This window comes from Crocuta crocuta, unplaced genomic scaffold (assembly GCF_008692635.1).
Source record: "Crocuta crocuta isolate KB4526 unplaced genomic scaffold, BGI_CrCroc_1.0 scaffold88, whole genome shotgun sequence".
Taxonomy (NCBI): Eukaryota; Metazoa; Chordata; class Mammalia; order Carnivora; family Hyaenidae; genus Crocuta; species Crocuta crocuta.
Window position 1 is genome coordinate 601,823 of NW_027532420.1, and position 23,760 is coordinate 625,582.

General features: G+C 37.6%; 1 protein-coding gene across 2 annotated transcripts in view; it reads left to right on the top strand.

Annotated features, from left to right (window-relative positions):
• Positions 1–3,918: 3,918 nt before the first annotated feature.
• WDR17 (WD repeat domain 17) overlaps positions 3,919–23,760 on the top strand; it is a 77,998-nt gene continuing 58,156 nt past the window's right edge. The window contains exons 1-4 of one of the 2 annotated variants that reach the window (XM_077779063.1): positions 12,462–12,611; positions 13,641–13,860; positions 14,883–15,011; positions 23,100–23,283. In XM_077779063.1, the coding sequence (XP_077635189.1) occupies positions 14,889–15,011; positions 23,100–23,283 (307 nt within the window). In that variant the 5' untranslated portion in view covers positions 12,462–12,611; positions 13,641–13,860; positions 14,883–14,888. Of the gene's footprint in view, positions 4,024–12,461; positions 12,612–13,640; positions 13,861–14,882; positions 15,012–23,099; positions 23,284–23,760 lie in introns of those variants that run through there. The other variant, XM_077779064.1, reaches the window with a different exon arrangement.

Here is a 23,760-nt window from a genome sequence, read left to right on the forward strand (position 1 = left end):
AGGAAATGAAAACATCGTCAAGTTTAGACAGAGGGGAGCAGAAGTAAACGTTTCAGGACGTGGTACAAGAGGTTCACCTGAAATCACAACCAGAGAAGTGTTAGTACTTTCATTTCTAGGCCAGGCACTGCTGACACGTGTCTTGATTTTAATCCCCATGTTTATAGTAGGACTGGCAGAAAGGACCAGCTTCTGGGAATGACAGCAGGACCCTACTTGATTTAGTTAAAATTGCTGCATCCCCTAGCTGCTCCTAGAATTACAAGGTACTTCTAAACCTGAGAGAGGCGTAACAGAATAGAAACATTGCGTATATATGGATGGGTCACACAAGATGCTATTTTCTAATGATTCTTAAGAGTTGAATAAAGTAACATGAGATAACTCAGATTCCTTTTACAAATAATTACTTCTTGCTATATTTAGTTAATTTAAAAAATCCAATCTTCTAAAACTTTGGCTAAGAACATAGGTAGTCATAACTATGCATCTTGCTAATTTCCCACAGTCAGTACACCCCGATTTCTTAGTGTAGGTCAGATGAGAATATTGATTCATCTCCATGGGGTGTGAGTCTCACACAGGAGGTAATGTGTCAACCAGTGATGCCACAGAAATACTTTGTTACAGGCCACTCCAGAACTTAGCAAAATACGTCATGAAATGTTTATGATACTCATGAGTGTAATACTAGGATTTTACAACGGGTTTGGCTTGGCTGAGTGGTTCTGCCTCTCACTGGCCATCTGTGATTTGTCTGTGGCAGCCTTACCCTGTGTCTCTCATCCTTCTTAAACCAGTGGGGTAGCCGTGGAATGTTCTCATGTTTAGGGCAGAGCCACCAAGGCACAAAAGGAAACGCCCTGTCGCCAGAGCTTGGCACTGAAGTGCTCTGACCTCTGTGCACGTATCACCGAGGAAAATGAGTCCTCTGGCAAGTGCCAAGGGCATGAGCGGTGGTATACAGTCTGCCCGTGATGGGATCATGGCAAAGATACAGGTACAGGGAGGGAAATAAAAAGTCAGAACCAATAACCAAACCTCAGGTTGCTTGTATGTTTGGATATTAATGCCTGCAGTACATTTCCTGACATTAGAAAGAATTTTACTTCATTCTCTTCATTTTGTTTAACACGATGAAATTTAGCCTTTGATTATTTTCATTTCCTTCCATCACTAGTCATAGGAAGTACTAAGGATTTTCTGACTATGACTTAAGTTAAATTCGTGATTTTAACAATAATCAGTCAGGCCACGGACCAATCCACAGACATAATATGTGGAATAAGTGTCACTTTGACTCTCCTTTCTGTGTCCGTTATAGCTGAGTGATTGTGACATGACTCCCCTCTGGGGTCAAATTTCAGCTCTGCCCTCCAGACAGTCCTAACGCATCGAGGAGACGTGAGAGTTGAAAACTGTCATTCTTACACTAAATGAATGAGATTCTAGATCATCAAAATATCTGGACTACAGATTGGTAAATATGTATCTTATGCAAGATAATATTTCTTTTTTCTTAAATAATTTTTTAACATTTATTTTTGAGAAAGAGAGACAGGCAGAACATGAGCAGGGGAGGGGCAGAGAGACAGGGCGACACAGAATTTGAAGTAGGTTCCAGGTTCTGAGCTGTCAGCACAGAGCCCGACACAGGGCTCGAACTCACAAACCATGAGGTCATGACCTAAGCTGAAGTTGGACGCTTAACCGACTTAGCCACCCAGGCGCCCCACAAGATAATATTTCATCTGGGATTAGATGATGTGAAGTATTTTACTTAATTCTTATAAGTATGGTAAATAGTGCTTGTGGGAAAAGATCACAAAATAAAACATCCAAACTACTGTGTGCCTATAAACAAGGTATTTATTTTAACTACATTCATTGTATTTACGATGGTATAATAAAAATATTTGTGGCTGGTATGATTATATAATAATTTTGCCAATTTAAGTTGGCCTTTAATTTTACACTTAAAAAACATTTCTTAAATGATTTGGTTAGCCATCTCCCTCTAAGGATCTGAATAGTAATCCTTCATTTGTTGCTAAGTACATTACCTGTCACTTGGATACGTTTCTTCAGACCCGTTCCAAGTTTCAGTAATATGTACCTTCAGTTCATATGAACTGCCATTAACTGACAGTGGGAGTGTCGATTCACTAAACACTCTGTATCGTCTATACAGATAGGAATAAGGCAAATCGTTTGCCTTAGAGAACTCACAGTTTGTGTCTACACAAATACTCACTGTCCAGAAGAGGCAAATCTATGAATCAAGGCACACAGATGAGGGATTTGATGCATGTGAGAAAGGATTCAAAGAAGAAGAGTTTTTAAGTTGGGTCTTAGAAGACCGTAAATATCAAAGAGCTCCTTATTCACAGGGGACGGGAAAGGGGAAGGATGGCTCAGGCAAAAGCATTTAAAAACTTGCAGGTGGAGAGTCATGATGGCATAGAACGTGTTTAGCAGTTGCAGTGCAAGCAGGAAGTGAATAGGTAGATTATTCTACTAGTTTATTTAAGACCTGATGCGGGGTTTCACCAGGACAGTGGCATTATGGCTGGAGAGAAGGGCCTTTTGAAGAGATTTTAAACACGGTTTGGTAAACTTGGTGATCACATGTAGTGGGAGGGAGAGAGGAAGGCAATGAGCAGAGGTGGCGTGATGTTTTTCTCTCAGGTTACGTCGAGAGCATAATGCTGGTCAGTGAAGTGGGGAATGCAGGAGGCAGCGGAGATGGCTCAGAGGTGGTTGACAGGAGTCCGGAATCGGGGAAGTCACCAAGATGTGAACATGTGAAACAGATTACATCAGTCCTGCGTCTCCCTGTGCAAGGGAGAGCCTGTTCCCAAGCACTTGGACCTGAGCTTCAGGCGTGTGTTTGAGAAAGTTCCCAGAGAAAAAGGAAGAAGACTTTTTCTGAAGAGCCTATGCTCCATCGGATACAGTCTGGGGGCTGTGCTCCGTCGGCCACGGTGCCATTCGTATGTTCCGCACGCGTGCCTTTATGCCAGGACAAGTGCTGTGCTACTTTTTGGATATCAAGAGTGGAACGCTCAAGTCACCCAAATGTTTTCTTTCTTTTTTCCTGCCCCCACCCCCTTTCCTTTTTTCTCCCCTGAGGTGTAACTCTTTGGTGAGGAAAAGATCAGTCAGGACTTGTGTTGGGAGAAGCACGTCCATGTTTTAGAGGGCGTCTTGAAGTCCACGTGCTCTCAAGTGTCCCAGGGAAGCTCGTACAGAGCATGGCTAGTACATAATCTTCTAGAAGTGAGTAAAACCTAAAAACATCAAATTGATGTGATTTTGATCGATATGAGCACTGTAATGAGTGATGCGTGCCAAACTTTTCGAGGCACATACGTGACTAGTAGTCAGCAGACTCTAAAATGATTTAACTCTCGAGTACGGAGATGGAAGCGAATAGAAATACAGAATTGGTCTTGTCATTGTACACCTTTTCACCCAGAGGCTTTCTTCCGGCTTTATCTCCGACTCCTAAGGTTGAGAATGGAACTAATTTTCTCCTCCCTGTAGCTTTGTGCTTTCTTCGCATTCCTCATTTGTAACTGGGGCACTTTGAGAACTAATTTGCCTGCTTGGTGAAAAAGTTGAATCACATATGTTTTTTAGAATGAAATTGAAAGTCTAACATTTGATAAAGCATTCATCGGTACTTTACAACAGCATAATGTTTTTTTGATTTATCTTTCCTCTTTGAGTATGGGATTACATTTTCTGGCTTAGCATTATTTTTATAGATACTGTTCTTTATAAATTATTAAATCTGTTTCAGCTGAAATGTTTTTGTGTTTCTAGCTTCTTGTACTGAACATTTCACAAGGCAGAATTTGGTAAAGCTTTTTGGTTGAAACACATTATTGTTACTTTAGGTGCTGACTATTCTGATGCCGAGTTTCCAATTGCCTTGATTAAAGTAGAAACACTATGGCTTGGATGACTTACATTTCAAATTGGTTTGATCAAGATGATTGGTATGAAGGACTACAAAGAGTAAGATACATTTATGTTGTAATTATGCTATTCTGCGGGTTTTGTTTTCTGCTTCACTACTCATGCAGCTGTATTTCTTTGTCATTTATGTTGAGGACATTTTTTGATTGTAATATTCTGAGGGTAAATAAGATACTCACTTGATAGATTCAAAAGCAGAGGTAAGAAGATAATATGTAAATATAGTCATAATCATACATTAAAAAAAGGCATTTTTTTACATCCTGGTTTCAGATGAATTCTTAATTTTTTCAGATTATCTTTAGGCTTTAAATATAAAATAGAATTCTTTTTCATGAGATTTATGGATGAAAGTAATACTTTTAACAAAATCATTTTACACAGAGAAAATTTTTTGATGAAATAGAAAGTGTACATGATAATACTACATATATGTAATAATGTACAATAAAATGCAAAAATTTTCTGAAGAAGAGTGCCATGTTCTATTTGATGAATTTTTAGGCAGTTAATTACGTTTCAAAAGGACTTGGCATTGTTATTGTGGCAACGTTTGTATTGTATTTTGAAAACAGCTATTCTGATCTATTATTGCAATAGTAGAAAACTGCTATTTAAAAGTGCATCTAATCAAAACGGATCTTGTGTAAAATAATATGACATCTCTGATTATTTTCACTTTTTTAATGGAAGATTTCCCTAATCATTTAGATAAGACACTTTGTGGATTTTTCTTTTTTAATCCCCCCCCCCCCCTTTTCTTACACAGCCTAGCGTTTTCCTTTTATTAGTGAGAGAACAAAAGAGCCAGAGTATCTTCATGCAGTCTCCCCAGCTGCCCCTGTCGTTCGAGGGCAGACAGGACCAGAGATGGGCAGCACTGCCGTCTCCCCCCTCCCTTCCTCGGGGTCCCGTTCTCAGCCCTTCAACGAAAGAAGTTTTCCTAGTATTTTACTTCCTTTTAGTTACCTCTTTCATTGTAATTCCTCAGCAGTTTAAAGCCTCCTGCCTTTTGGGCTTTTCTTGAGATTTTTTTTTTTCCAGCTGTGAAACAAGCTGGTGAACATCTCTGGAGCCAGTTAATAGCACACCCCAGGGACCAGCCCTCATCTCGTGGGCCCTGAGGTGGAGGGTCCGTGGGTAGCTCTTCATTCTGAACTTCAGTCTCCTGCATAAATGATGGAACTGTTCCAGCTTGGGGCTTCCTAAGTGCCGCTGGACACAGACACCCCACAGCGCCTCTGTATTGTGCGTGTGCATTTTAAATGTAAGAATACGCGCATTTCTAATGTGGAACCAGAGGCTTTTACCCCCAGTGTAGTCCATTTATTTCTGAGTGGGGGAGGGGTGCATAGGGATGCTAGTCTAACTTGCTAACATGCTTTTTGGTAAAATTGGGTGTTTCTTTATGTAGTGACTTCAGGGTAATTCAGAGATTATGAGGATTCAAATTCTTTTCCTCCAGCCTAACACCAGCCTGCTCTTTAAAACTACCATTGTCCTTTATAAATGAATTCCTGACTCCGAGATGTATTACAAGAGTTGCCATTAGTACGTATAGATCAAGTTGGACCCTGAAATTACCATATCGTTCATGGGCTGAGCGTCTTCTGGCTCAGGTTTTGATCAGTTCTTACATAGACTCACATGGGAGTGAAAGATCTTATTCTAAATAATGAAATAAATCCTATTTATGAAATCCTATTTATGAAAATAAATATGAAAATCCTAATTATGAAAATGAAATAACGAGATCCTATTCTAAGTAATGAAAATTGACACATGAATATTGACTAATTTCTTTAAAAAAATCCAGCTTATTATTTTTCAGATGATGTGTATGTGCATATATATTCTGTATAATCAGCATTTAACATAGCAAATTTTAAATAGAGTATTTTTTAAATGTTCACAGGAAAACATAAGTTGCATTCTTTTTAGTTAAAATTGTAGTTTAGAAATGTAGTATGTGAAAAATTATATGCAAGTGAGTTTGTTAGTACAAAATTATGATAGAATTTTTGATATAATTAATATTTACGGCATATGTATATATTTCTACAGATACACAGACACATCTATATGAATTTAATTTTAACATAGTTTTACAGTTTTATTTTTTATATTTTAAATTTCATTGTGATTATTTTATATCAACATGTTCTTGCATATTCAAAAATGGACCTTAATATTACACAAATCTAATGTAAATATACTCTTATCACTTGTTTTACTTTTTTTTTACATTTCATACACTTAATGTGTGGAGCAGCTCTACTGTAATTATAATGTACGTGGGTGCATTTCATAGGAGATTGAAACAAAAAATTGAATTTAGGTTAAGAAAATAAAATAATATCTTTGCAAGTAGGCTGTTGCCAGGCTACTGGCGCTGTCAGTTGCATGTGGGGTGACACAGTGCTCAGTCTATGTTCCTGAACTCTTTATAAATCCCTGTTATTCGGTGTACTGACGGTTTAGTACTTCATCTTTAAACTGTGCATGTTGTTTCAGCGCCAGAAAGATATTTTCTGAAGCAACAACATCTTTAGAGTGGACATGGAAATTCTTAAGTCATCCACACATGCGTGCGCATGCACACACACACACACAAAGGAAACATATTCTAAAGTAAGGATACGAAAGGGTACGTCAGATTTATCTGAAATATAGACTTAACTTACATTCAGTTAACATATATTTATTTTCCTGAATATATGACATTTTATAGGATTTGTATTTAAGATACAGATACATATTTTAGAATGGACCCGCAGTCGAACATTTCTCTCATCAGCATTACAGAATCATTAATTGTGTAACATCCATGCAGACGACAAAGACAACACAAGCTTTTAGACATTTCTTTTCATCTCTCTCACAATTGCTGGTATCACTTTATAAGAGCTACATAATTTTTTAATAATACTTTTGAAAAATATTGTAGATGTTCCAAATACTGCCAGTTTAAGTATATAATTAAGATGTATAAATGCAGTAGTATTTATGTGTTTAATGATGTATAATTTTTTAAAAATTTTATCCGGAATCCTAGATTTTTAAAATAAGTCACCATATTGTTTTGTCGTGTTTATTATTTGTGGCTGGTTGGACAAGTTATTCAACTCTGAATTTATTTATTTATTTATTTAATATTTTTTATTTATTTGTAGGAAAGAGAGAGAGAGAGACAGCGTGAGCAGGGGAGGGTCAGAGAGAGAGGGAGACACAGACTCTGAAATAGGCTCCAGGCTCTGAGCTGGCAGTCAGCACAGAGCCCGACGCGGGGCTCGAACCCACGAGCTGCGAGATCCTGACCTAAGCGAAAGTCGGACGCTTAACCGACTAAGCCACCCAGGCGCCCCTATTCAACTCTGAATTTAAAAAGGATTTAAGCTGTTAGATTGTAAGACTTAGGAAAGCTGCTTAGGAAAAAGGTCATACCATATTGGGTGAAAACATTGAAATTTTTAGATTATCTAAATTTGGAAATTAAAAAGTAGTAAATTCAAGATATACTGATAGTTAACGAAAAAGTATATGGACAAAATGGAATTTGAAGTAACTTATTTTAAATAAATAGCAGAGGGACTTTGAGTTTCTAGACTGGCAGGTAAGAAGCTTAGAAGTCTTTACTCTGTCCTTATAATGATGAAAATCTGAATGAACGGAAAAATCAACAGCTCTTCTTAGATGTCTAAGGGGGGAGACTGACACACCGTTACAGAAATTCACAACCTACTGGAGCAGACACATACCTGCTGAACCTCCGCAGGAGCCAGACCCAGAGTAGGAAAACCTGAACTATAACTGGTGAATTGCTGGGGGCTCCTGTCACAAGTCTGAGAGTTAGAAGTTCCAGGGAGGCCCCCATGCTTGTGTGCCTTTACCTGCGGGATCTCTACCAGGTCCCCCCAGTGAAGACCAGAGAAAGTCCCCGCATGCCCCTGGCAGGCGGAGGAGAAGAGGAACATTGGGAAATACGTCCAGGCATTTTTTTGTTAGCAAGACTGTTCTCAGGAGAAACTGTTTCACCAGAGCCTAACTTTGCTGATTATTTCAGAGTCTACCCTGTGTGGGGGAAGGGAAATAACCAACTCCAGCCAATGTACCCATCATGTCCCACCTAGGGATTAAAAAACCCCCAAGAATCACTGGAAAAATTCACATTCCACAGGCATAGACTCACTAAAAGGCAGAGACCTAATCTTAGCACTCTCGAATATTTCCCCATGCTTCCTCTCCACCCGCAGTGTACCTTTACATTATTGAAGGTCTGAGTACCTCAGTTCCTTTCGCCCACTGCATGTGTTCTCCTCACAAGGAAAATTACAGGGCCTTCTAAAAGGCAAACACAAAACACAAACAACAAACAAAAAACCAGAGCCAGTTTAAAGAGAATTTAAAAAAACAAACAAACATCAGAACAAAGAGTCAGCTGTGGCAGGAATGTTGGAATTGTCTGACCAAGAATTTAAAGACACTATAATTATATGCTAAGGGCTTTAATAAAAAAGACAGCAGAGAAGAACAGATGGATAATTTACGCAGAGAGATGGAGATGCTAAGAAGAATCAAAAAGAAATGCTAGAGTCAGAAACACTGTAAGAAATGAAGAAGGCCTGTACTGAACTCCTTGGTAGACTAGGTGTGGTTGAGGAATGGATTTCTGAGCTTGAGGATAGGACAGTAGGGAAAAGGGAAAGAAGAATAGGGAAAAAAACAAATCAAAACAGAACACAGTATCCAAGAACTGAGGGACAGCGACAAAAGGCATACCACGTACATACCAGAAATACCAGGACAAGAAGACAAAGGAACGGAAACTACAATTGAAGCAATAGTGACTTAGAATTTCCCCAAATTAATATCAGACACCAAATCCCAGATCCAAGAAGCACAGAGGACTCAAAACATGATAAATGCCAAAAAAAATTACACCTACAAATCATATATCATATTCAAACTGAAAAAAAATATCAAAGAGAAAATCTTGAAAAAAGCCACAGAAGCAAGGATAATAATTAAATTCAACTTCTCAGAAGCCATGAGAGCAAGAGAATGGAATGAAATATTTAGAGTGTTCAGAGAAATAAAATCTCAGCCTAGAAATCTGTACCCTGTGCAATTATCTTTCATGAATGAAGGAGATATAAAGACTTTTTCAGACAACAATTTGGAGATTTGTTGCCATTAGAGAATTTGTTGCAACAAATGTTAAAAGAGGAGAAGGAAAGGGATGTGGGTAAGTGATGAAGTGGAGAAGGTAAGTGATGTAGGTCAGAAACTCAGATCTGTATAAACAAGGAAAGAATACTGGAGAATGTATAATTAAAGGTAAAATAAAACTTTTATTTTTCTTATTCTTAATTGATCTTGTTAACAAAGAAGTATGTTCAAAATAAAACAGCTGCAATGTATTTGATTATGTATACTTGTGTACACACACACACAAATATATGCTATGTTGCTTATGTATAAGTGAATTGAATGGCAGTGATCATACGGGGAGTATGATCAGAAATACAAGGATATTTTGTTATTATAAGGTACCCATCTCCTGCCTGAGAAGTACTACCTTGAAAGTAGACTTGGGTTAGTTGTAAATGTATATTACAAAATGTCTAGGACAATCACACACAAAAAATTTTTAAATGAGACACAATTGATACGCTAAGAAAAAAAAATCCTATAAAGTATTCAATTGAAACCACAAAAGGAAAAATAAAGTGTGGAAGAGAAAAACAGGAAGAAAGAATAAGAGGAACAAACTGAAGTGGTAAAAAATATGGTAGATACTAATCCAAGTACATCAAGAATTATTTTGAACATTAATGCTCTAATCCACTGATTAAAAGACACCCAATTATATGTCATCTACAAGTAACATTAAATATAAAGACATATATACACAGTAAAGGAATGAAGAAAGATATACCATGTTAGCACTAATTAAAAGAAGTGTGTAGGGGCGCCTGGGTGGCTCAGTTGGTAAGCGTCCGACTTAGGCTCACATCATGATCTCACGGTTTGTGGGTTCGAGCCCCGTGTTGGGGTCTGTGCTGACAGCTCAGAGCCTGGAGCCTATTTCAGATTCTGTATCTCCCTCTCTCTCTGACTCTCTCCTGCTCACGCTCTCTCTCTCTCTCTCTCTCTCAGAAATAAATAAAACATTAAAAAAAAAAGTGGGTATATCTGTGTTAATTTCAGTCAGAGCAGAATTCACAGTAGGGACAGTACATCGTGATAAAGGGTCACTACTCCAAGGAGACCTCATAATCCTTAATGTGTATGTGGCTAATAACAGTATTCTAATATATGAGGCGAAAATCAATAGAAATGCAAAGAAAAGTAGATGAGTGCACTATTATAGTTGGAGACTTTAATACTTTGTCAGATTGAACAGATTTAGCAGACAAAATCAGTAAGAATGTAGTTGAACTCTAGCATATTCAATGCTTGGGATATAATTTACATCTGTAGAATACTTCAAAAACAGTTTGCACATTCTTCTCAAGCTCACATGGAACATTCACCTAGATAGACCATATTTTGGGCCATAAAACACATCTCAACAGCTTAAAAGTATAGAAATAATATGAGGTCTCTTCTCAGACGACATCAGTGGAATTAAACTAGAAATTAGTCACAGAAACATAACTTGAAAGTCCCTAATTGCTTAGACACTAAGTTCTCTGAGCCATTCCAGCAAATTAAAACCTTGAACGGCTGCTTCACTTAAGAAGACAGATGACATGTGAGCATCTAGAAAGATGGCCAGCAGTGCTCGCTTCGGCAGCACATACACTAAAATAGAAAGATGGCCAGCATAGGGAATTGCAAATTAAAACATCAGTGAATCACTACTACATACCTACTGCAGTGACCTCTCCAGACGCTGACACCAGCAACGGCCAGTGAGGACGGGGAGCAGCAGGAATGCTCGCTTATTTCCGGTGGGAGTGCGGCCGCCTCAGAAAACCAGTTGATGGTTTCTTGCAAAACAAACATACTCTTTTTGAAAGATGTTTATTTGAGAGGGAAAGGAAGGGGCAGAGAGAGAGGGGGCCAGAGAGAGAATCCCAAGCAGGCTCCACCCTGGTAGCATGGAGCCCCACACAAGGCTAGAACTCAGGAACCATGAGATCATGACCTGAGCCAAAACTGGGAGTCACCAGGTGCCCTGCAAAATAAACATGCACTTTCCCGGATTTAGCAGTCACCTCCTTTTGAACTCCTTGTTATTTGCATCAGTGAATTCAAACTTAAGTTTACACAAAAACCCACACATGGATATGTGCAGCTTTATAGTAGCTTTAAAAGCATCTTTTTAAATGTTTATTTACTTCAGAGAGAGAGAGAGGAGAGAGCACCAGCTGGAGAGGGACAGAGAGAGAGGGAAACACAGAATCTGAAGCAGATGCGGGGCTTAAACTCACGAACTGTGAGATCATGACCTGAACTTAAGTCCGACACTTAACCGACTGAGCCACCCAGGTGCCCCTATAGCAGCTTTGTTCATAATTGTTAAAACTGGAAAGCATGATGTCTTTCAATAGGTGATGGATAAATAGACAAGTGGTCTGTCTAGAGCAGAGAATATTTTTCATTGCTAAAAAGAGATGAGCTATCAGGCCATGAAAAGACGTGGCAGGAACTTAAATGCATGTTACTACGTTAAAGAAGCCAATTTGAAAAGATTCCATGCTGTATGATTCCAATGAGATGACATTCTGGAAAAGGCAGAACTATGGAGAGAGCAAAAATATCAGTGCTGGCCAGGGGGTTCTTGAGAGAGGGACGGATGAATAGACAGAGCATAGAGGATTTTTAGGGCAGTGAATCTCTTCTCTACAACATACAGAAATGGCGGGTACATGTCCTTCTGCGTTAGTCAGACCCCAGGGAATGTAGAACACCAGGGAGGAGCCCTAATGTCAACCGCGGACTCCGGGTGATGACGTTTTGTCAGTGTAGGCTCATCATCACAACACATGCACCAATCTGATGGGGGATATTGGCAGTTGGGGGAGGTTGTACATAGTGGAGGCCAGGGAGTGAGTGGGAACTCTCTCGAATTTTCCATTTTGTTGTGAAACTAACAGCGCTCTAAATGTTCATTAATTTTAAAAAAGTAAAAAACAGCAGAAAGTAAAAAAATTTTAAGTGATTCCATTTTACCTGCTTGTTTAAATCTTATGTTTCTTTTCCAGATATAAACAAAATCTGTTTAAACATAAATCAGAAAAAAATTTTATTTCCACGCAAACATTGTGATTATTAATCATAGACCCTAAAAATAAACTGCAAAAGCCCATTTAATTCACACTGTGGTTGAGATAATATATATTCAGTGAAAAATAATGTTAAACATTACCAGTTAAGGTATATTTTTTTTTAATTTTTTTTTAATTTTTTTTTAATGTTTTATTTATTTCTAGGAGAGAGAGAGAGCGTAAGCAGGGGAGGGTCAGAGAGAGAGGGAGTCACAGACTGAAACAGGCTCCAGGCTCTGAGCTGGCAGTCAGCACAGAGCCCGACGCGGGGCTCAAACCCACGAACTGCAAGATCATGACCTAAGCGAAAGTCGGACGCTTAACCGACTAAGCCACCCAGGCGCCCCTAAGGTATATTTTAAAAAGTTTGTCCTGAGTGCCAGGGCCTGAGGAAATACATATTCTGGGGAAGAGGAAAGAAGATTTTTATAGTTAAGCAGTCAAAAGACTGAATCACAGTTTATCAGCCATTTTTCACTTCAAATAATGTTTTACTTTTAAAAAAAGCCAAGAGTTCCACTCAGAATAGGGGATTTAGTGGGATGAATATTAGATTTGAGGAAGGAAGAGGAAATAAAAAGATCTTTTCTAGAAAGTGGAAATATGAAATAGAAAAGATGTAAGGAAGAAAGTAGCTTTACAAACAATGGAGATAATATAACTGACTAGAACTTACTACTTGCTGAGCTTTAAAATAAAGGAGAAATGTAGGGTTAGGGTCGGAACGTCATTCCGCCTGTACTGAAAAGGAAGCAGGTAATAAAGAAACAGTTTGATTTTCCCATGACGGTACCAGGCATCAGTGGTTGAGAGTAGCTTGCTTTAAACCACTAGGTAGCAAGACAAAAAGAGAAGGGGCGGGTCAAGGTGGAGGGTTCCTGGGGATACACTGAATAGGCACCTGTTAGATCTGTGTCATAGGTCAGACGTATATCTATTTCTGTGGTTATGTTTCATATATGTGCTATTTTAGGTGTGGTGTTAAGGCAATCACATTTTGCTACTAAGATGTAAAACTTTTGAACAACATAAACAAAATACTGATTAAATGTTGACTTTGGGATACATTAGTCAACATGAACCAACTTTATTATCTCTCCCAGTTATTAATTTTTCAAAAATAGGTTATAGCTAGTTACATTTCTTCCTTACTTTAATTAGAAATGAAATTGACAGTACTGAAAAATTGATATTTGCATGGTGTGACTTTGAGGCATTAGCGAAGATTGTCTCATACTAAGAATCCTCATTTTTAGACCAATATTTTTGGTCATATTTGAGGAGACACCTAATAATGGTCTGGGTTCTGTCTTTAAAGAGTTGTTTTTGGCCAGTTAATCTCTTCTTCTTTTTTTTTTTTAATGTTTTATTTATTTCTAGGAGAGAGAGAGAGACAGCGTGAGCAGGGGAAGGTCAGAGAGAGAGAGTCACAGACTCTGAAACAGGCTCCAGGCTCTGAGCTGGCAGTCAGCACAGAGCCCGACGCGGGGCTTGAACCCACGAACCGCGAGATCATGACCCAAGCGAAAGTCGGACGCTTAACCGACTAAGCTACCCAGGCGCCCCCCCAGTTAATCTCTTCTTGAATGCCATTCATTAGGTGATTATATTGCGCAATATTCAGAATAGGTTTTTTTTGTTTTTTTTTTTTGTTTTGATTTTGTCTTCGTGTTTTCACTGTATTTGGATTTTCAAAATGATCATAGACTTACAAGCAGCCTCACTCTTGGTTTCCTCTTCTCCGGTGTCCCAGAAGAATTGAGTTTAGAGTTTACACGTAGATTCACAGAATCCCTTGGGCTGAGAGGAATGGTAGGAAAAACCTAGTTCAGAGGGTTTCTGTTAGAAGAAACAGAGACCTGGGCTTAGATGCCTGAGTCCAGCTCTTGCCCTACACTGGCTTGGAGCCGGGTCCCCATCCCTGTGTCCCAGCCAGGCTGATTCTGCATCTCCAGGGCTGTTTACTCCCCCAGCCTCTGGCTTGCCACATCAGCAACTTCTAACTGGTAATTTCCAGCTTCCTTCTGTCCCCTCTCCACAACGAACAATGTTGTCAGTGCAGCGTGTCTACCTGCCCTGTGTACCTCAAGTGGCTTTTGTGAAGATGCCAAGTCACTGTAACAGCAGTGATGCTCTGTGGCAGAGGCCACACTGTCCCCCCAATAGTGGCTCAGGGTTTTACATCTGAATTTGTCACCTTGAATGTATTGCCAGTATTTAAACATCTGTAGTTTTTACAAAAGAATCTAGATTCCTCCATTTCTCTGGAGGGCTTCATAAATCTGGCAACGGGAGGAGGCCCTTCTCCAGGGGTCCTCGAGCCCTTTAGACGCAACATGCACCTGTGTTCCACTGTGGTCCCCATGGCTCCTGGAGGTTCCCATTCCTTGGCCAGGTATCATTTATCATTTCTAATCTCTTGCTTTTCAAACTTGTGTTACCTGCCTTGATGTCTCTAGACATCGGGGGATTCAGCTCTTGTTCTCTGAAAGTGTGCATAGAGATTAATAGTCCTTGTAGAAATTTTTTTTTTTTTTTAAAGATGAGGATTGAGGCAGATAGATGTAAAATAATTGGATTTGTTACATAATGAAAATGACTTCTCCACATTTGTTTTTCAAGGCAAACATGTCCCAGGTAAGGCAAGTGGGCCTCCTCGCTGCTGGATGTCAGCCTTGGAACAAAGATGTTTGCGCAGCTCATGGAGACAGGTTTGCGTACTGCGCTACCCTGGCCATCTATATTTATCAGGTCAGTTTCTATGGATTCTTGGTGATTTCTGAATTGTATTAGGTAAAGTTAACACTTAAATAATACATATTTTAAAATCCTTGTGATGTGAAAAGCTTAGTGCTCTTTGGTTTTACAAGTAAAGCTTTTAGAAAATGCATTATCTCCAAGTGTTAAATTCCTAGAAGAATCTTAATTGATTTCACAGTCATTCATGCGCTGTTTCATCGAAAAGAATTTCTTCAAGAATTAAAAGCTTCCCATTAATTTAAAAAGTTTTTAATGTTTATTTATTTTTGAGAGAGAGAAAGACACAGACAGAGTGCAGGTGGGGGAGGGACAGAGAGACAGAGGTACAGAATTCGAAGCAGGCTCCAGCATCCGAGCTGTCAGCACGGAACCCAATGCAGGGCTTAAAGTCAAGAACTGTGAGATCATGGCCTGAGCTGAAGTCGGATGCTTAACTGACTGAGCCACCCAGGCACCCTAAAGGCTCCCCATTTATGGATGGTGAGCAAGTAGAATTTCATTCTTTTAAAATATAGCCCCATATAAATAATTGGAGTTCATTTATTCATTTGTTCCAGACCTTGTTAGTAACTTTCTTATGAGGAAGCTTATCAGGTAGAGAATGGACTTCATCCATTAGATATCATTATGTTAAAAACAGAGCAGATATAATATATTCTGATATATTCTTGGGATACAAACTTTATAACTCTTTTTTCTCGTTAACTAGCTCCATCCAGACCTCTCTTATCAGTTCCCAGTCTACAGAGCCAATGGCCTTCTGAATTTCCCCAGACAGAGGTGCCTTATGACTCTTCAATCCAAGTCAGACTTGGATTCTCCTCAGACTTGGAGTCCACATTTCAGTGTTAGCAGCTTGCCCTTCATCTGAACCACGGCTGGGAGAGTGAGCTGTCTTTGGCTTCCTCTTCTGCCCATCTCTTTACTGAAGGTGACCAGGAGCGATCCTAGTGTTTTGTACCTTTTACTGTCTTTATACCTGTCTCACCTACACTCTTCTGATGGCTTCTCAATATCCTGTGCCTCTACTTTGACTCCCTTTAGTTTATTCTTCATTGTAATGAATCATCTGTAATGCAAATCTGAAGTTTTCAATCTTCAGCTGTTCCTCATTCCCTCTTATAAATCCAAACTTTGTAGTATGACACTGTGTTGCAGTCTTTGTGTCTCTTTCCTTTTACCTTATGCTCTGGGCATACCGTGATAATTGTATTTTCCAAAACATCTCAGACTCTTGTATATCTTGCCTTTGCTTACAAGAATTTTTCCATTTGCCTGTGCTGCCTCTTCAGAAAGTATTTTCTTATCTTTCAGATCTCAGTTCAGGCATAGAAACTCTTGTTCATATTCTGCTTTTTCCTCCTTCCTGTTAGTGAAGGATCTTACAGAACAGACTGTCTCCCTGCTTCCCTTCACCAGAACGAGTCTTCCTCACCTTTGAACTCTCAAGTTACTGCATACTCTCTGATATTTAATAAAGACTCATCAAATGTTTTTCTTGTGATATGTATTTTTTTGTTATTTTGAAACACCAACTTATTTTCAGTTAAGAGTGAAAAAAGTTATCACATGATTCTGGAGTAAAAATCCTTTTAACTGCTAATAGTGTTATAGATTTATTGAAAATTTAATAAACAACAGAATTAATCTATAAACCAATTAATTTTCCACAGTATCAAGTTCGATTTTTTGTAGTGCATCACTTAAGGTTGTAGAAACACCAACCAATCAATCTGCAATTCCCATATAACCTGTTTTTTAACTTCCCATTGCCCCGTACAGAAGGCAGCAGCAAGCCCTCTGATTGACCCCCTTTTTCCTCCATCTGCTTCCTTTTCACTTTACGTGTCCTCCCCAGCCTCTCCTCCCCAAAGATCTACAAAATGTCTCCCTTAGTCTTAGTTCCTATCTTCTTGTCTTACTTCCTTTTAGGGAAGAAGAATGTATTAGTCAGACAAGACAAACTATTGCTCCAGGGAGTCAGGAAGGTCAGAAAGTGGATGAAGGCAGAACTCAGTTTTTTTCATGTTTGCAAGTGTCATAAGTTTTATGATGACATTTTATGACTTGAATATTTAGGAAGATCAAGCTAAAATTACTAATATAAAAAACCTCTGAAGCAAGTTTATGTATTATTAAAGACTGAAACAAACTAAAAATCACCCTGATTTAGAAGTTAAATAAACTTAGGTAACAGTTCATTACAGAGTTCACTGTAAAACCCTTTTGCAAAGTATAATAGAAAATTACATTTATATTAAATGGTGACATTAACATTCAACTCCTATTAATCATTCTGTTTTCAATGTCATTATGTAAATTGAAGTGCTTTGAAAATTATGCTACATGAGTATTTATTAAGTCACATCTAGGGTCAATGTATAGTCAAATTCTGATAGTCTTTCACACTCTATATAATGACACTAAGGTTTTGTCAGATTTTTCAGAACTATTAAATGATACTTGTAAATGCCATAAGAAATTTTTCTTTAACCATTGATTTATGATGCAATAATGTATTGTGTTAACTACTCTAAAAATAGTTTATGGTCTAGCTCATTATAATGGTAACAGACTCATAATACTGAATTGTAAATAGAATATGAATGTATTAATAAATTAATCCCTGTAAGTATTCTATATGATGCTTAAGATACTACTTGGATAATTGTGTAGTAAATCCAGTGAAGATCATTGATGTGTATTGTCACCTCTTCATACATGTATTTATAGACTCCTCCACGAGGTTTCTAGCTTATAGTGCAGTCTTTTCTATTACCTACATTAGCCATATTCACAGTATTTACCATGAGTAATGTAACTCACTGAATAACCAAACGTACAAGACTGTTCATTCTTAAATGTACAGGAAATTTAAACAGGACAATTCAAGATTATTATAACTGCAGTACTAATCAGTGAAAACTCTACAGGTACTTGGTTATCTCTAGTAATATTTTCATCTGAAGTTCTTCAGGAATAGCTGAAATTGAAGTAGTAAGAGAAACAGAAATTATAGAAGACGAAAGCCTTTGGAAATAATTAGGTCATTAGTCAAAATTTTAGATACAGAGATGTTCGCTATAGTATTATTTATGATAGCAAACGTTAAAAGTTGCTTAAATGCTAAACAGTAGCATAATGGGTCCTTTTTTCAATAATATTAATTAAACCTTTTATTTTGGCCAAATATTACTAGGCACTAGGAATGTAGCTATGAACAAACCAGGCAAATTCTTCTCATTGAATTCATGTTCTTAGTAAGGACAGTGGGCGGGGAGAAGTCATAAAATGAATAAATCAATAAACAAGTAAATGTTTCATGAAGAAATGCATTCTACAAAGGGTATCAAAATAGGTAATATGATAGAGTCATTGACACCAAAAACAAAGACAACAAAACCAAAAATTAACAAGTGGAACTACATCAAACTTAAATCCTTCTACAAAGCAAAGGAAACCAACAAAATCCAAAGGCAGCCCGCTGAATGGGAGAAAATATTTGCAGATCATGTGTCTGAGGAGGGGTTAATATCCAAAACATATAAAGAACTTGTACGACTCAATAGCAAATTAAACAAATGATCTGATTAGAAAATGGGCAGAGGATCTGAACAGTTTTCCAAAGAAGACATCCAAGTGGTCAGTGGACACATGAAAAAAAAATCTCAGTATCACTCACCACCAGGGAAATGCAGATCAAACCCACACTGAGATATGGCCTCACACCTGTTAGGACGGCTGTTTTCAAAAAGACAAGAAATAACAAGTGTTGGCGAGGCTGTGGAGAAAAGGGAACCCTCACACACTGTTGATGGGGATGTAAATTGGTGCAGCCACCGTGGAAAACTCTGTGGAGTCTCAAAAAATTAAAGACAGAACTACTATATGATCTAGCAATTCTGCTTCTTAGCATTTATGTGAAGGAAGTGAAAACACTAATTTGGAAAGATATATACACTCCCACTTTCACTGCAGCATTATTTACAATAGCCGAGACATGGCAGCTGCCCAAGTGTCCATTGATGGATGAACGGATAATGAAGAAAATTGGTGCATATATATGCAATGGCATATTATTTAGCTGTAAAAAGAAGGAAACCTTGCTTTTGCTACAACATGGATGAACCTTGAGGATGTTATGCTAAGTGAAATACGTCATAGAAAGACAAATACTATATGATCTCACTTATGTGTGAAATCTAAAACAACAAAACAAAACAAAATGAAACTGAACTCATAGATACACAGAATAGGTTGGTGGTTGCCAGAGGTGGGGTTGGGATGAGGGAGAGACGGATGAAGGTGGTCAAAAGGTACAAACTTTATAAACTAAATAAGTCATGAGGATGCAATGTACAGCGTGTTGAATGTAGGTGATAACACTCGATCATATATATGAAAGTTGCTCAGAGAGTAGATCTTAAAATTTATCGTCACAAAAAAAGAAATTATAACTGTGTAATGATTGTCAGCTAGCCTTATGTGATCACTTGGCAGTACATACAAATGTTAAATCATTATGTTGTATACCTGAAACTAATATTACATGTCAATTATATCTCAATTTAAAAAAAGGATACAGGTAGGGGACAGGTTTTGGTGTGGGAGTGGGTGTATAAACTTATTTAGATAGTGTGATCAGAAGATACCTCTGTGAAGAGGTATTTGTGAACTGAGACCTGAACAGGAAAGAATGAATAACCATGAGCAGATCAGTGGGGACAGCATTCAAGGCCAAGGGAACAGCAAACAGGCTTTAAAGCAGACATGATTTTGCTGTGATAGAAAACCAAGAAGGTCAGAGTGAATGAGCAAGAACGTGATACCAAATGAGTCTTGCAAAATAGCCAAGGTTCACGATGTAGGGCATTGAAGGGCATGTTCAGTCAGGATTTTACTGCAGGTATAAGGTTGAAGAAAGATTGGTGTAATCAGTAGTTAATATAATAATGATTTGAAACACTCTCCAATAACACTTTGAAAGGTTCATTATATGTTAAAAGGAAAAGCCAAGGAGAACAAAAAGCCTATATGGTATAATCCCAAACATGTTGAAAAAGACAACAAAGAAAAATGCACTGATTGATGGAACATTTAGAAAGGAAGTAGGAAAATTAGGCTCTTTCTTTTGTCCACTCTCATATAAGGACACAACATAATGCCCCATCCAAAAAGCAGTAACAAGNTGAAGGGCATGTTCAGTCAGGATTTTACTGCAGGTATAAGGTTGAAGAAAGATTGGTGTAATCAGTAGTTAATATAATAATGATTTGAAACACTCTCCAATAACACTTTGAAAGGTTCATTATATGTTAAAAGGAAAAGCCAAGGAGAACAAAAAGCCTATATGGTATAATCCCAAACATGTTGAAAAAGACAACAAAGAAAAATGCACTGATTGATGGAACATTTAGAAAGGAAGTAGGAAAATTAGGCTCTTTTGTCCACTCGCATATAAGGACACAACATAATGCCCCATCCAAAAAGCAGTAACAAGAAACAGGTGACACCATTGCTCTGCAGACTTCAGACTCTTAATAATGTGATAATGACAGGTGGTTTGTTTAACCTAATATTTTTATTGAACTATAATTAACATTCAATGGTATGTTAGTTTCAGGTATACAACATACTGATTCAATAATTTTATACATTACTTACTGGTCATGATTGTAAGTGTAGTCAACATATGTCACCATACAGTGTTACTACAGTGTTACTGTTTTCACTATCCTGTACTTTTCATCCCCATGAATTATTTTATAACTGGAAGTTTGTACCTCTAAATCCCCTTTATCCATTTCGCCCATCGCCCCACCCACCTCCCCTCTGGCAGCCACCAGTTTGTTCTCTGTATTTAGGAGCCTGCTTTTCTGTTTGTTTTTTGTTTGTCTTTGATTTTAGATTTCACATATAAGTGAAATCATTTGTCATTTTCTGACTTATTTCATTTAGCGTCATACCGTCAACCTGCAGCTGTGTCATTACAAATGGCAAGGTTTCATTTTTTATGACTGAGTAATATTCCATCACACACACACACACACACACACACACCATATCTTTATCCATTCATCTATTTTTTCAGAGTTTGGTTTTTTAAAAGAGTGTGTGTGTGTGTGTGTGTGTGTGTGTGTGTGTGTGTGTGTGTAGGAGAGGGGCAGAGAGGGCGAGAGAGAATCTCAAGCAGGCTCCATGCTGTCAGTGCACAGCCTGATGCGGGGTTCAATCTCACAAACTGTGAGATCATGACCTGAGCCCAGATCGAGTCCAACGCTTAACTGACTGAACACCCAGGCTCCCCCTTCCATTCATTCATCTATTGACAGATGCTTGAGTTGTTTCCATATCTTGGCTATTGTAAATAATGCTACAATAAAAATAGGGACGTTTCCATTTTCTTTGGGTAAATACCCAGTAGTGGAATTACTAGATCATGTGGTATTTCAATTTTTAATTTTTTGAGGTACTTCCATACTGTTTTCATGGTGGCCGTACCAATTTACATTCCCATAAATAGTCCCTTTTTTCTCACATTCTCAATGTTTGTTATTTCTTATGTCATTGATTTCAGCCATTCTGACAAAAATGAGAAGGTGATATCTCATTCTGGTTTGGATTTGCATTTCCCTGAAGATGAGTGATTTGAGCATTTTTTCCTGAGTCTGTTGGACATCTGTATGTTGGAAAATGTCTATTCAGGTCCACTGCCCATTTTAAGTCAGATTTTTTTGTGTTTTTCCAGTGTTGTGTAAGTTCTTTATATGTTTTGGGTATTAACTCCTTATTGGATATATCATTTGCAAATACCTTCTTCCATTCAGTAGGTTGCCTTTTCATTTTGTGATGGTTTCCTTTGTTGTGCAAAAGCTTTTTATTTTGGTGTAGTCCCAATAGTTAATTTTTCTAACCTAAATTTTTTCATTCAAATCTAATTGAAAAATTACAGAAAAAATATTCCAAAACCAAACTTTTTTCCTCATAAATACATATAGCTGTAGAAAATATAAAGCTCTGAATTATTATGCATATTTGAGTGTACATTTAGTTTTAGTTTTTAAATAATTATATTTAGTTTCAATTCTCTTATTTTTTAAAAACTGATTTTTTTTACACATCATCATTTATCAGGGAAATGCAAATTGAAACCAGTGAGATATTATCTCATGCTTATCAGAATGGCTAAAATAAAAAAACTCAAGAAACAACAGGTGTTGGCGAGGTTATGGAGAAAAAGGAACAGTCGTGCACTCTTGGTGTGAATGCAAACTGGTGTGGCCATTCTGGAGAACAGTATGGAGGTTCCTCAAAAAGTTAAAAATAGAACTGCTCTGTGATGTAGCAATTGCACTATTGGGTATTTACCCAAAGATGACAAGAACACTAATTCAAAGGGATACATGCACCCCTATGTTTATAGTGGCATTGTGTACAATAGCCGAGATGTGGAAGCAGCCCAAGTGTGCATTGATTGATGAATGGATAAAGAAGTAGAATATACATACAGTGCAGTGTTACTTAGCCATAAAAAAAGAATGAAATCTTGCCATTTGCGACAACATGGATGGAGCCAGAGAGTATTATGCTAAGCAAACTAAGTCTGAGAAAGACAAATGACATATGATTTCACTCATGTGAAATTTAAGAAACAAAAAAAGCAAAGGGAAATAGAGAGGGAGACAAATCCAGAAACAGTCTTAATTGTAGAGAATAAACTAATGGAGGAGGAAAGGTGAGGGGATGGGTTAAATAAGTGATGGGGATTAAGGATGTACCTTTATGATGAGTGCCAGGTGATGTATGGAAGTGTTGAATTATGATACTGTACACCTGAAACTAACATAACTATGTTAGCTAACTGGAATAAAAATAAAAACTTTAAAAAAATGATTTACTTCAGCTGATTGAATACACTTGACATTGGAAAGTAGACCAAGGCTTGAAATGTGTTCATACTATGTTATTAGATATAATACTTTTCGTGTATGTAGCCTTTTAAAAATAATGTGATTATTGATGAAAAGTGTATGATCTAAAAAGAAGCACTGAAATGTTTTATTTATATATTTTTTTTAGTTGGATCACCGTTATAATGAATTCAAACTTCACGCAATTATGTCTGAACATAAAAAAACAATCACAGCTATCTCTTGGTGTCCACATAACCCTGATCTGTTTGCAAGTGGCAGTACCGATAATTTAGTGATCATTTGGAATGTTGCAGAACAGAAAGTCATTGCTAAGCTCGACAATACAAAAGGTATATTTTTAACGGGAATTTATTTTATGGAATGACATATTTTTCTTTCACTAAGCAAAATATTTTATTTAAATTAGCTGAGGTTTTAAAGTACTGTTTTTCAAACTTTCTACTGACTGCTAGCCTATGTCAGAAATACATTTCACATCATGACTTATTGTGTGTGTACATATGTATAAAAGGAAGCCGAATCTCAAGAAATACTTGCGCTTAGTACACCAATCAGTTAAAAACATAGTCAATACCAAGTGATTTCATTAATATTTAAATATAATAAAATTCCACCAGTAAATATAAAAGTAATAATTGGTAAGATTTTCTTAATGAGACACCTGGCCTAGCAGCTTCATTATCCTGGCCAGTAATGCCGATAATTATTCTAGCCACTCTGAAATGTATGAGCACCATGTTACCCGTGTAGTCACTGCCCTGATGAGCTTGTTTCTCTCCATTATTTTTAATTGGGTCATAGTGGAA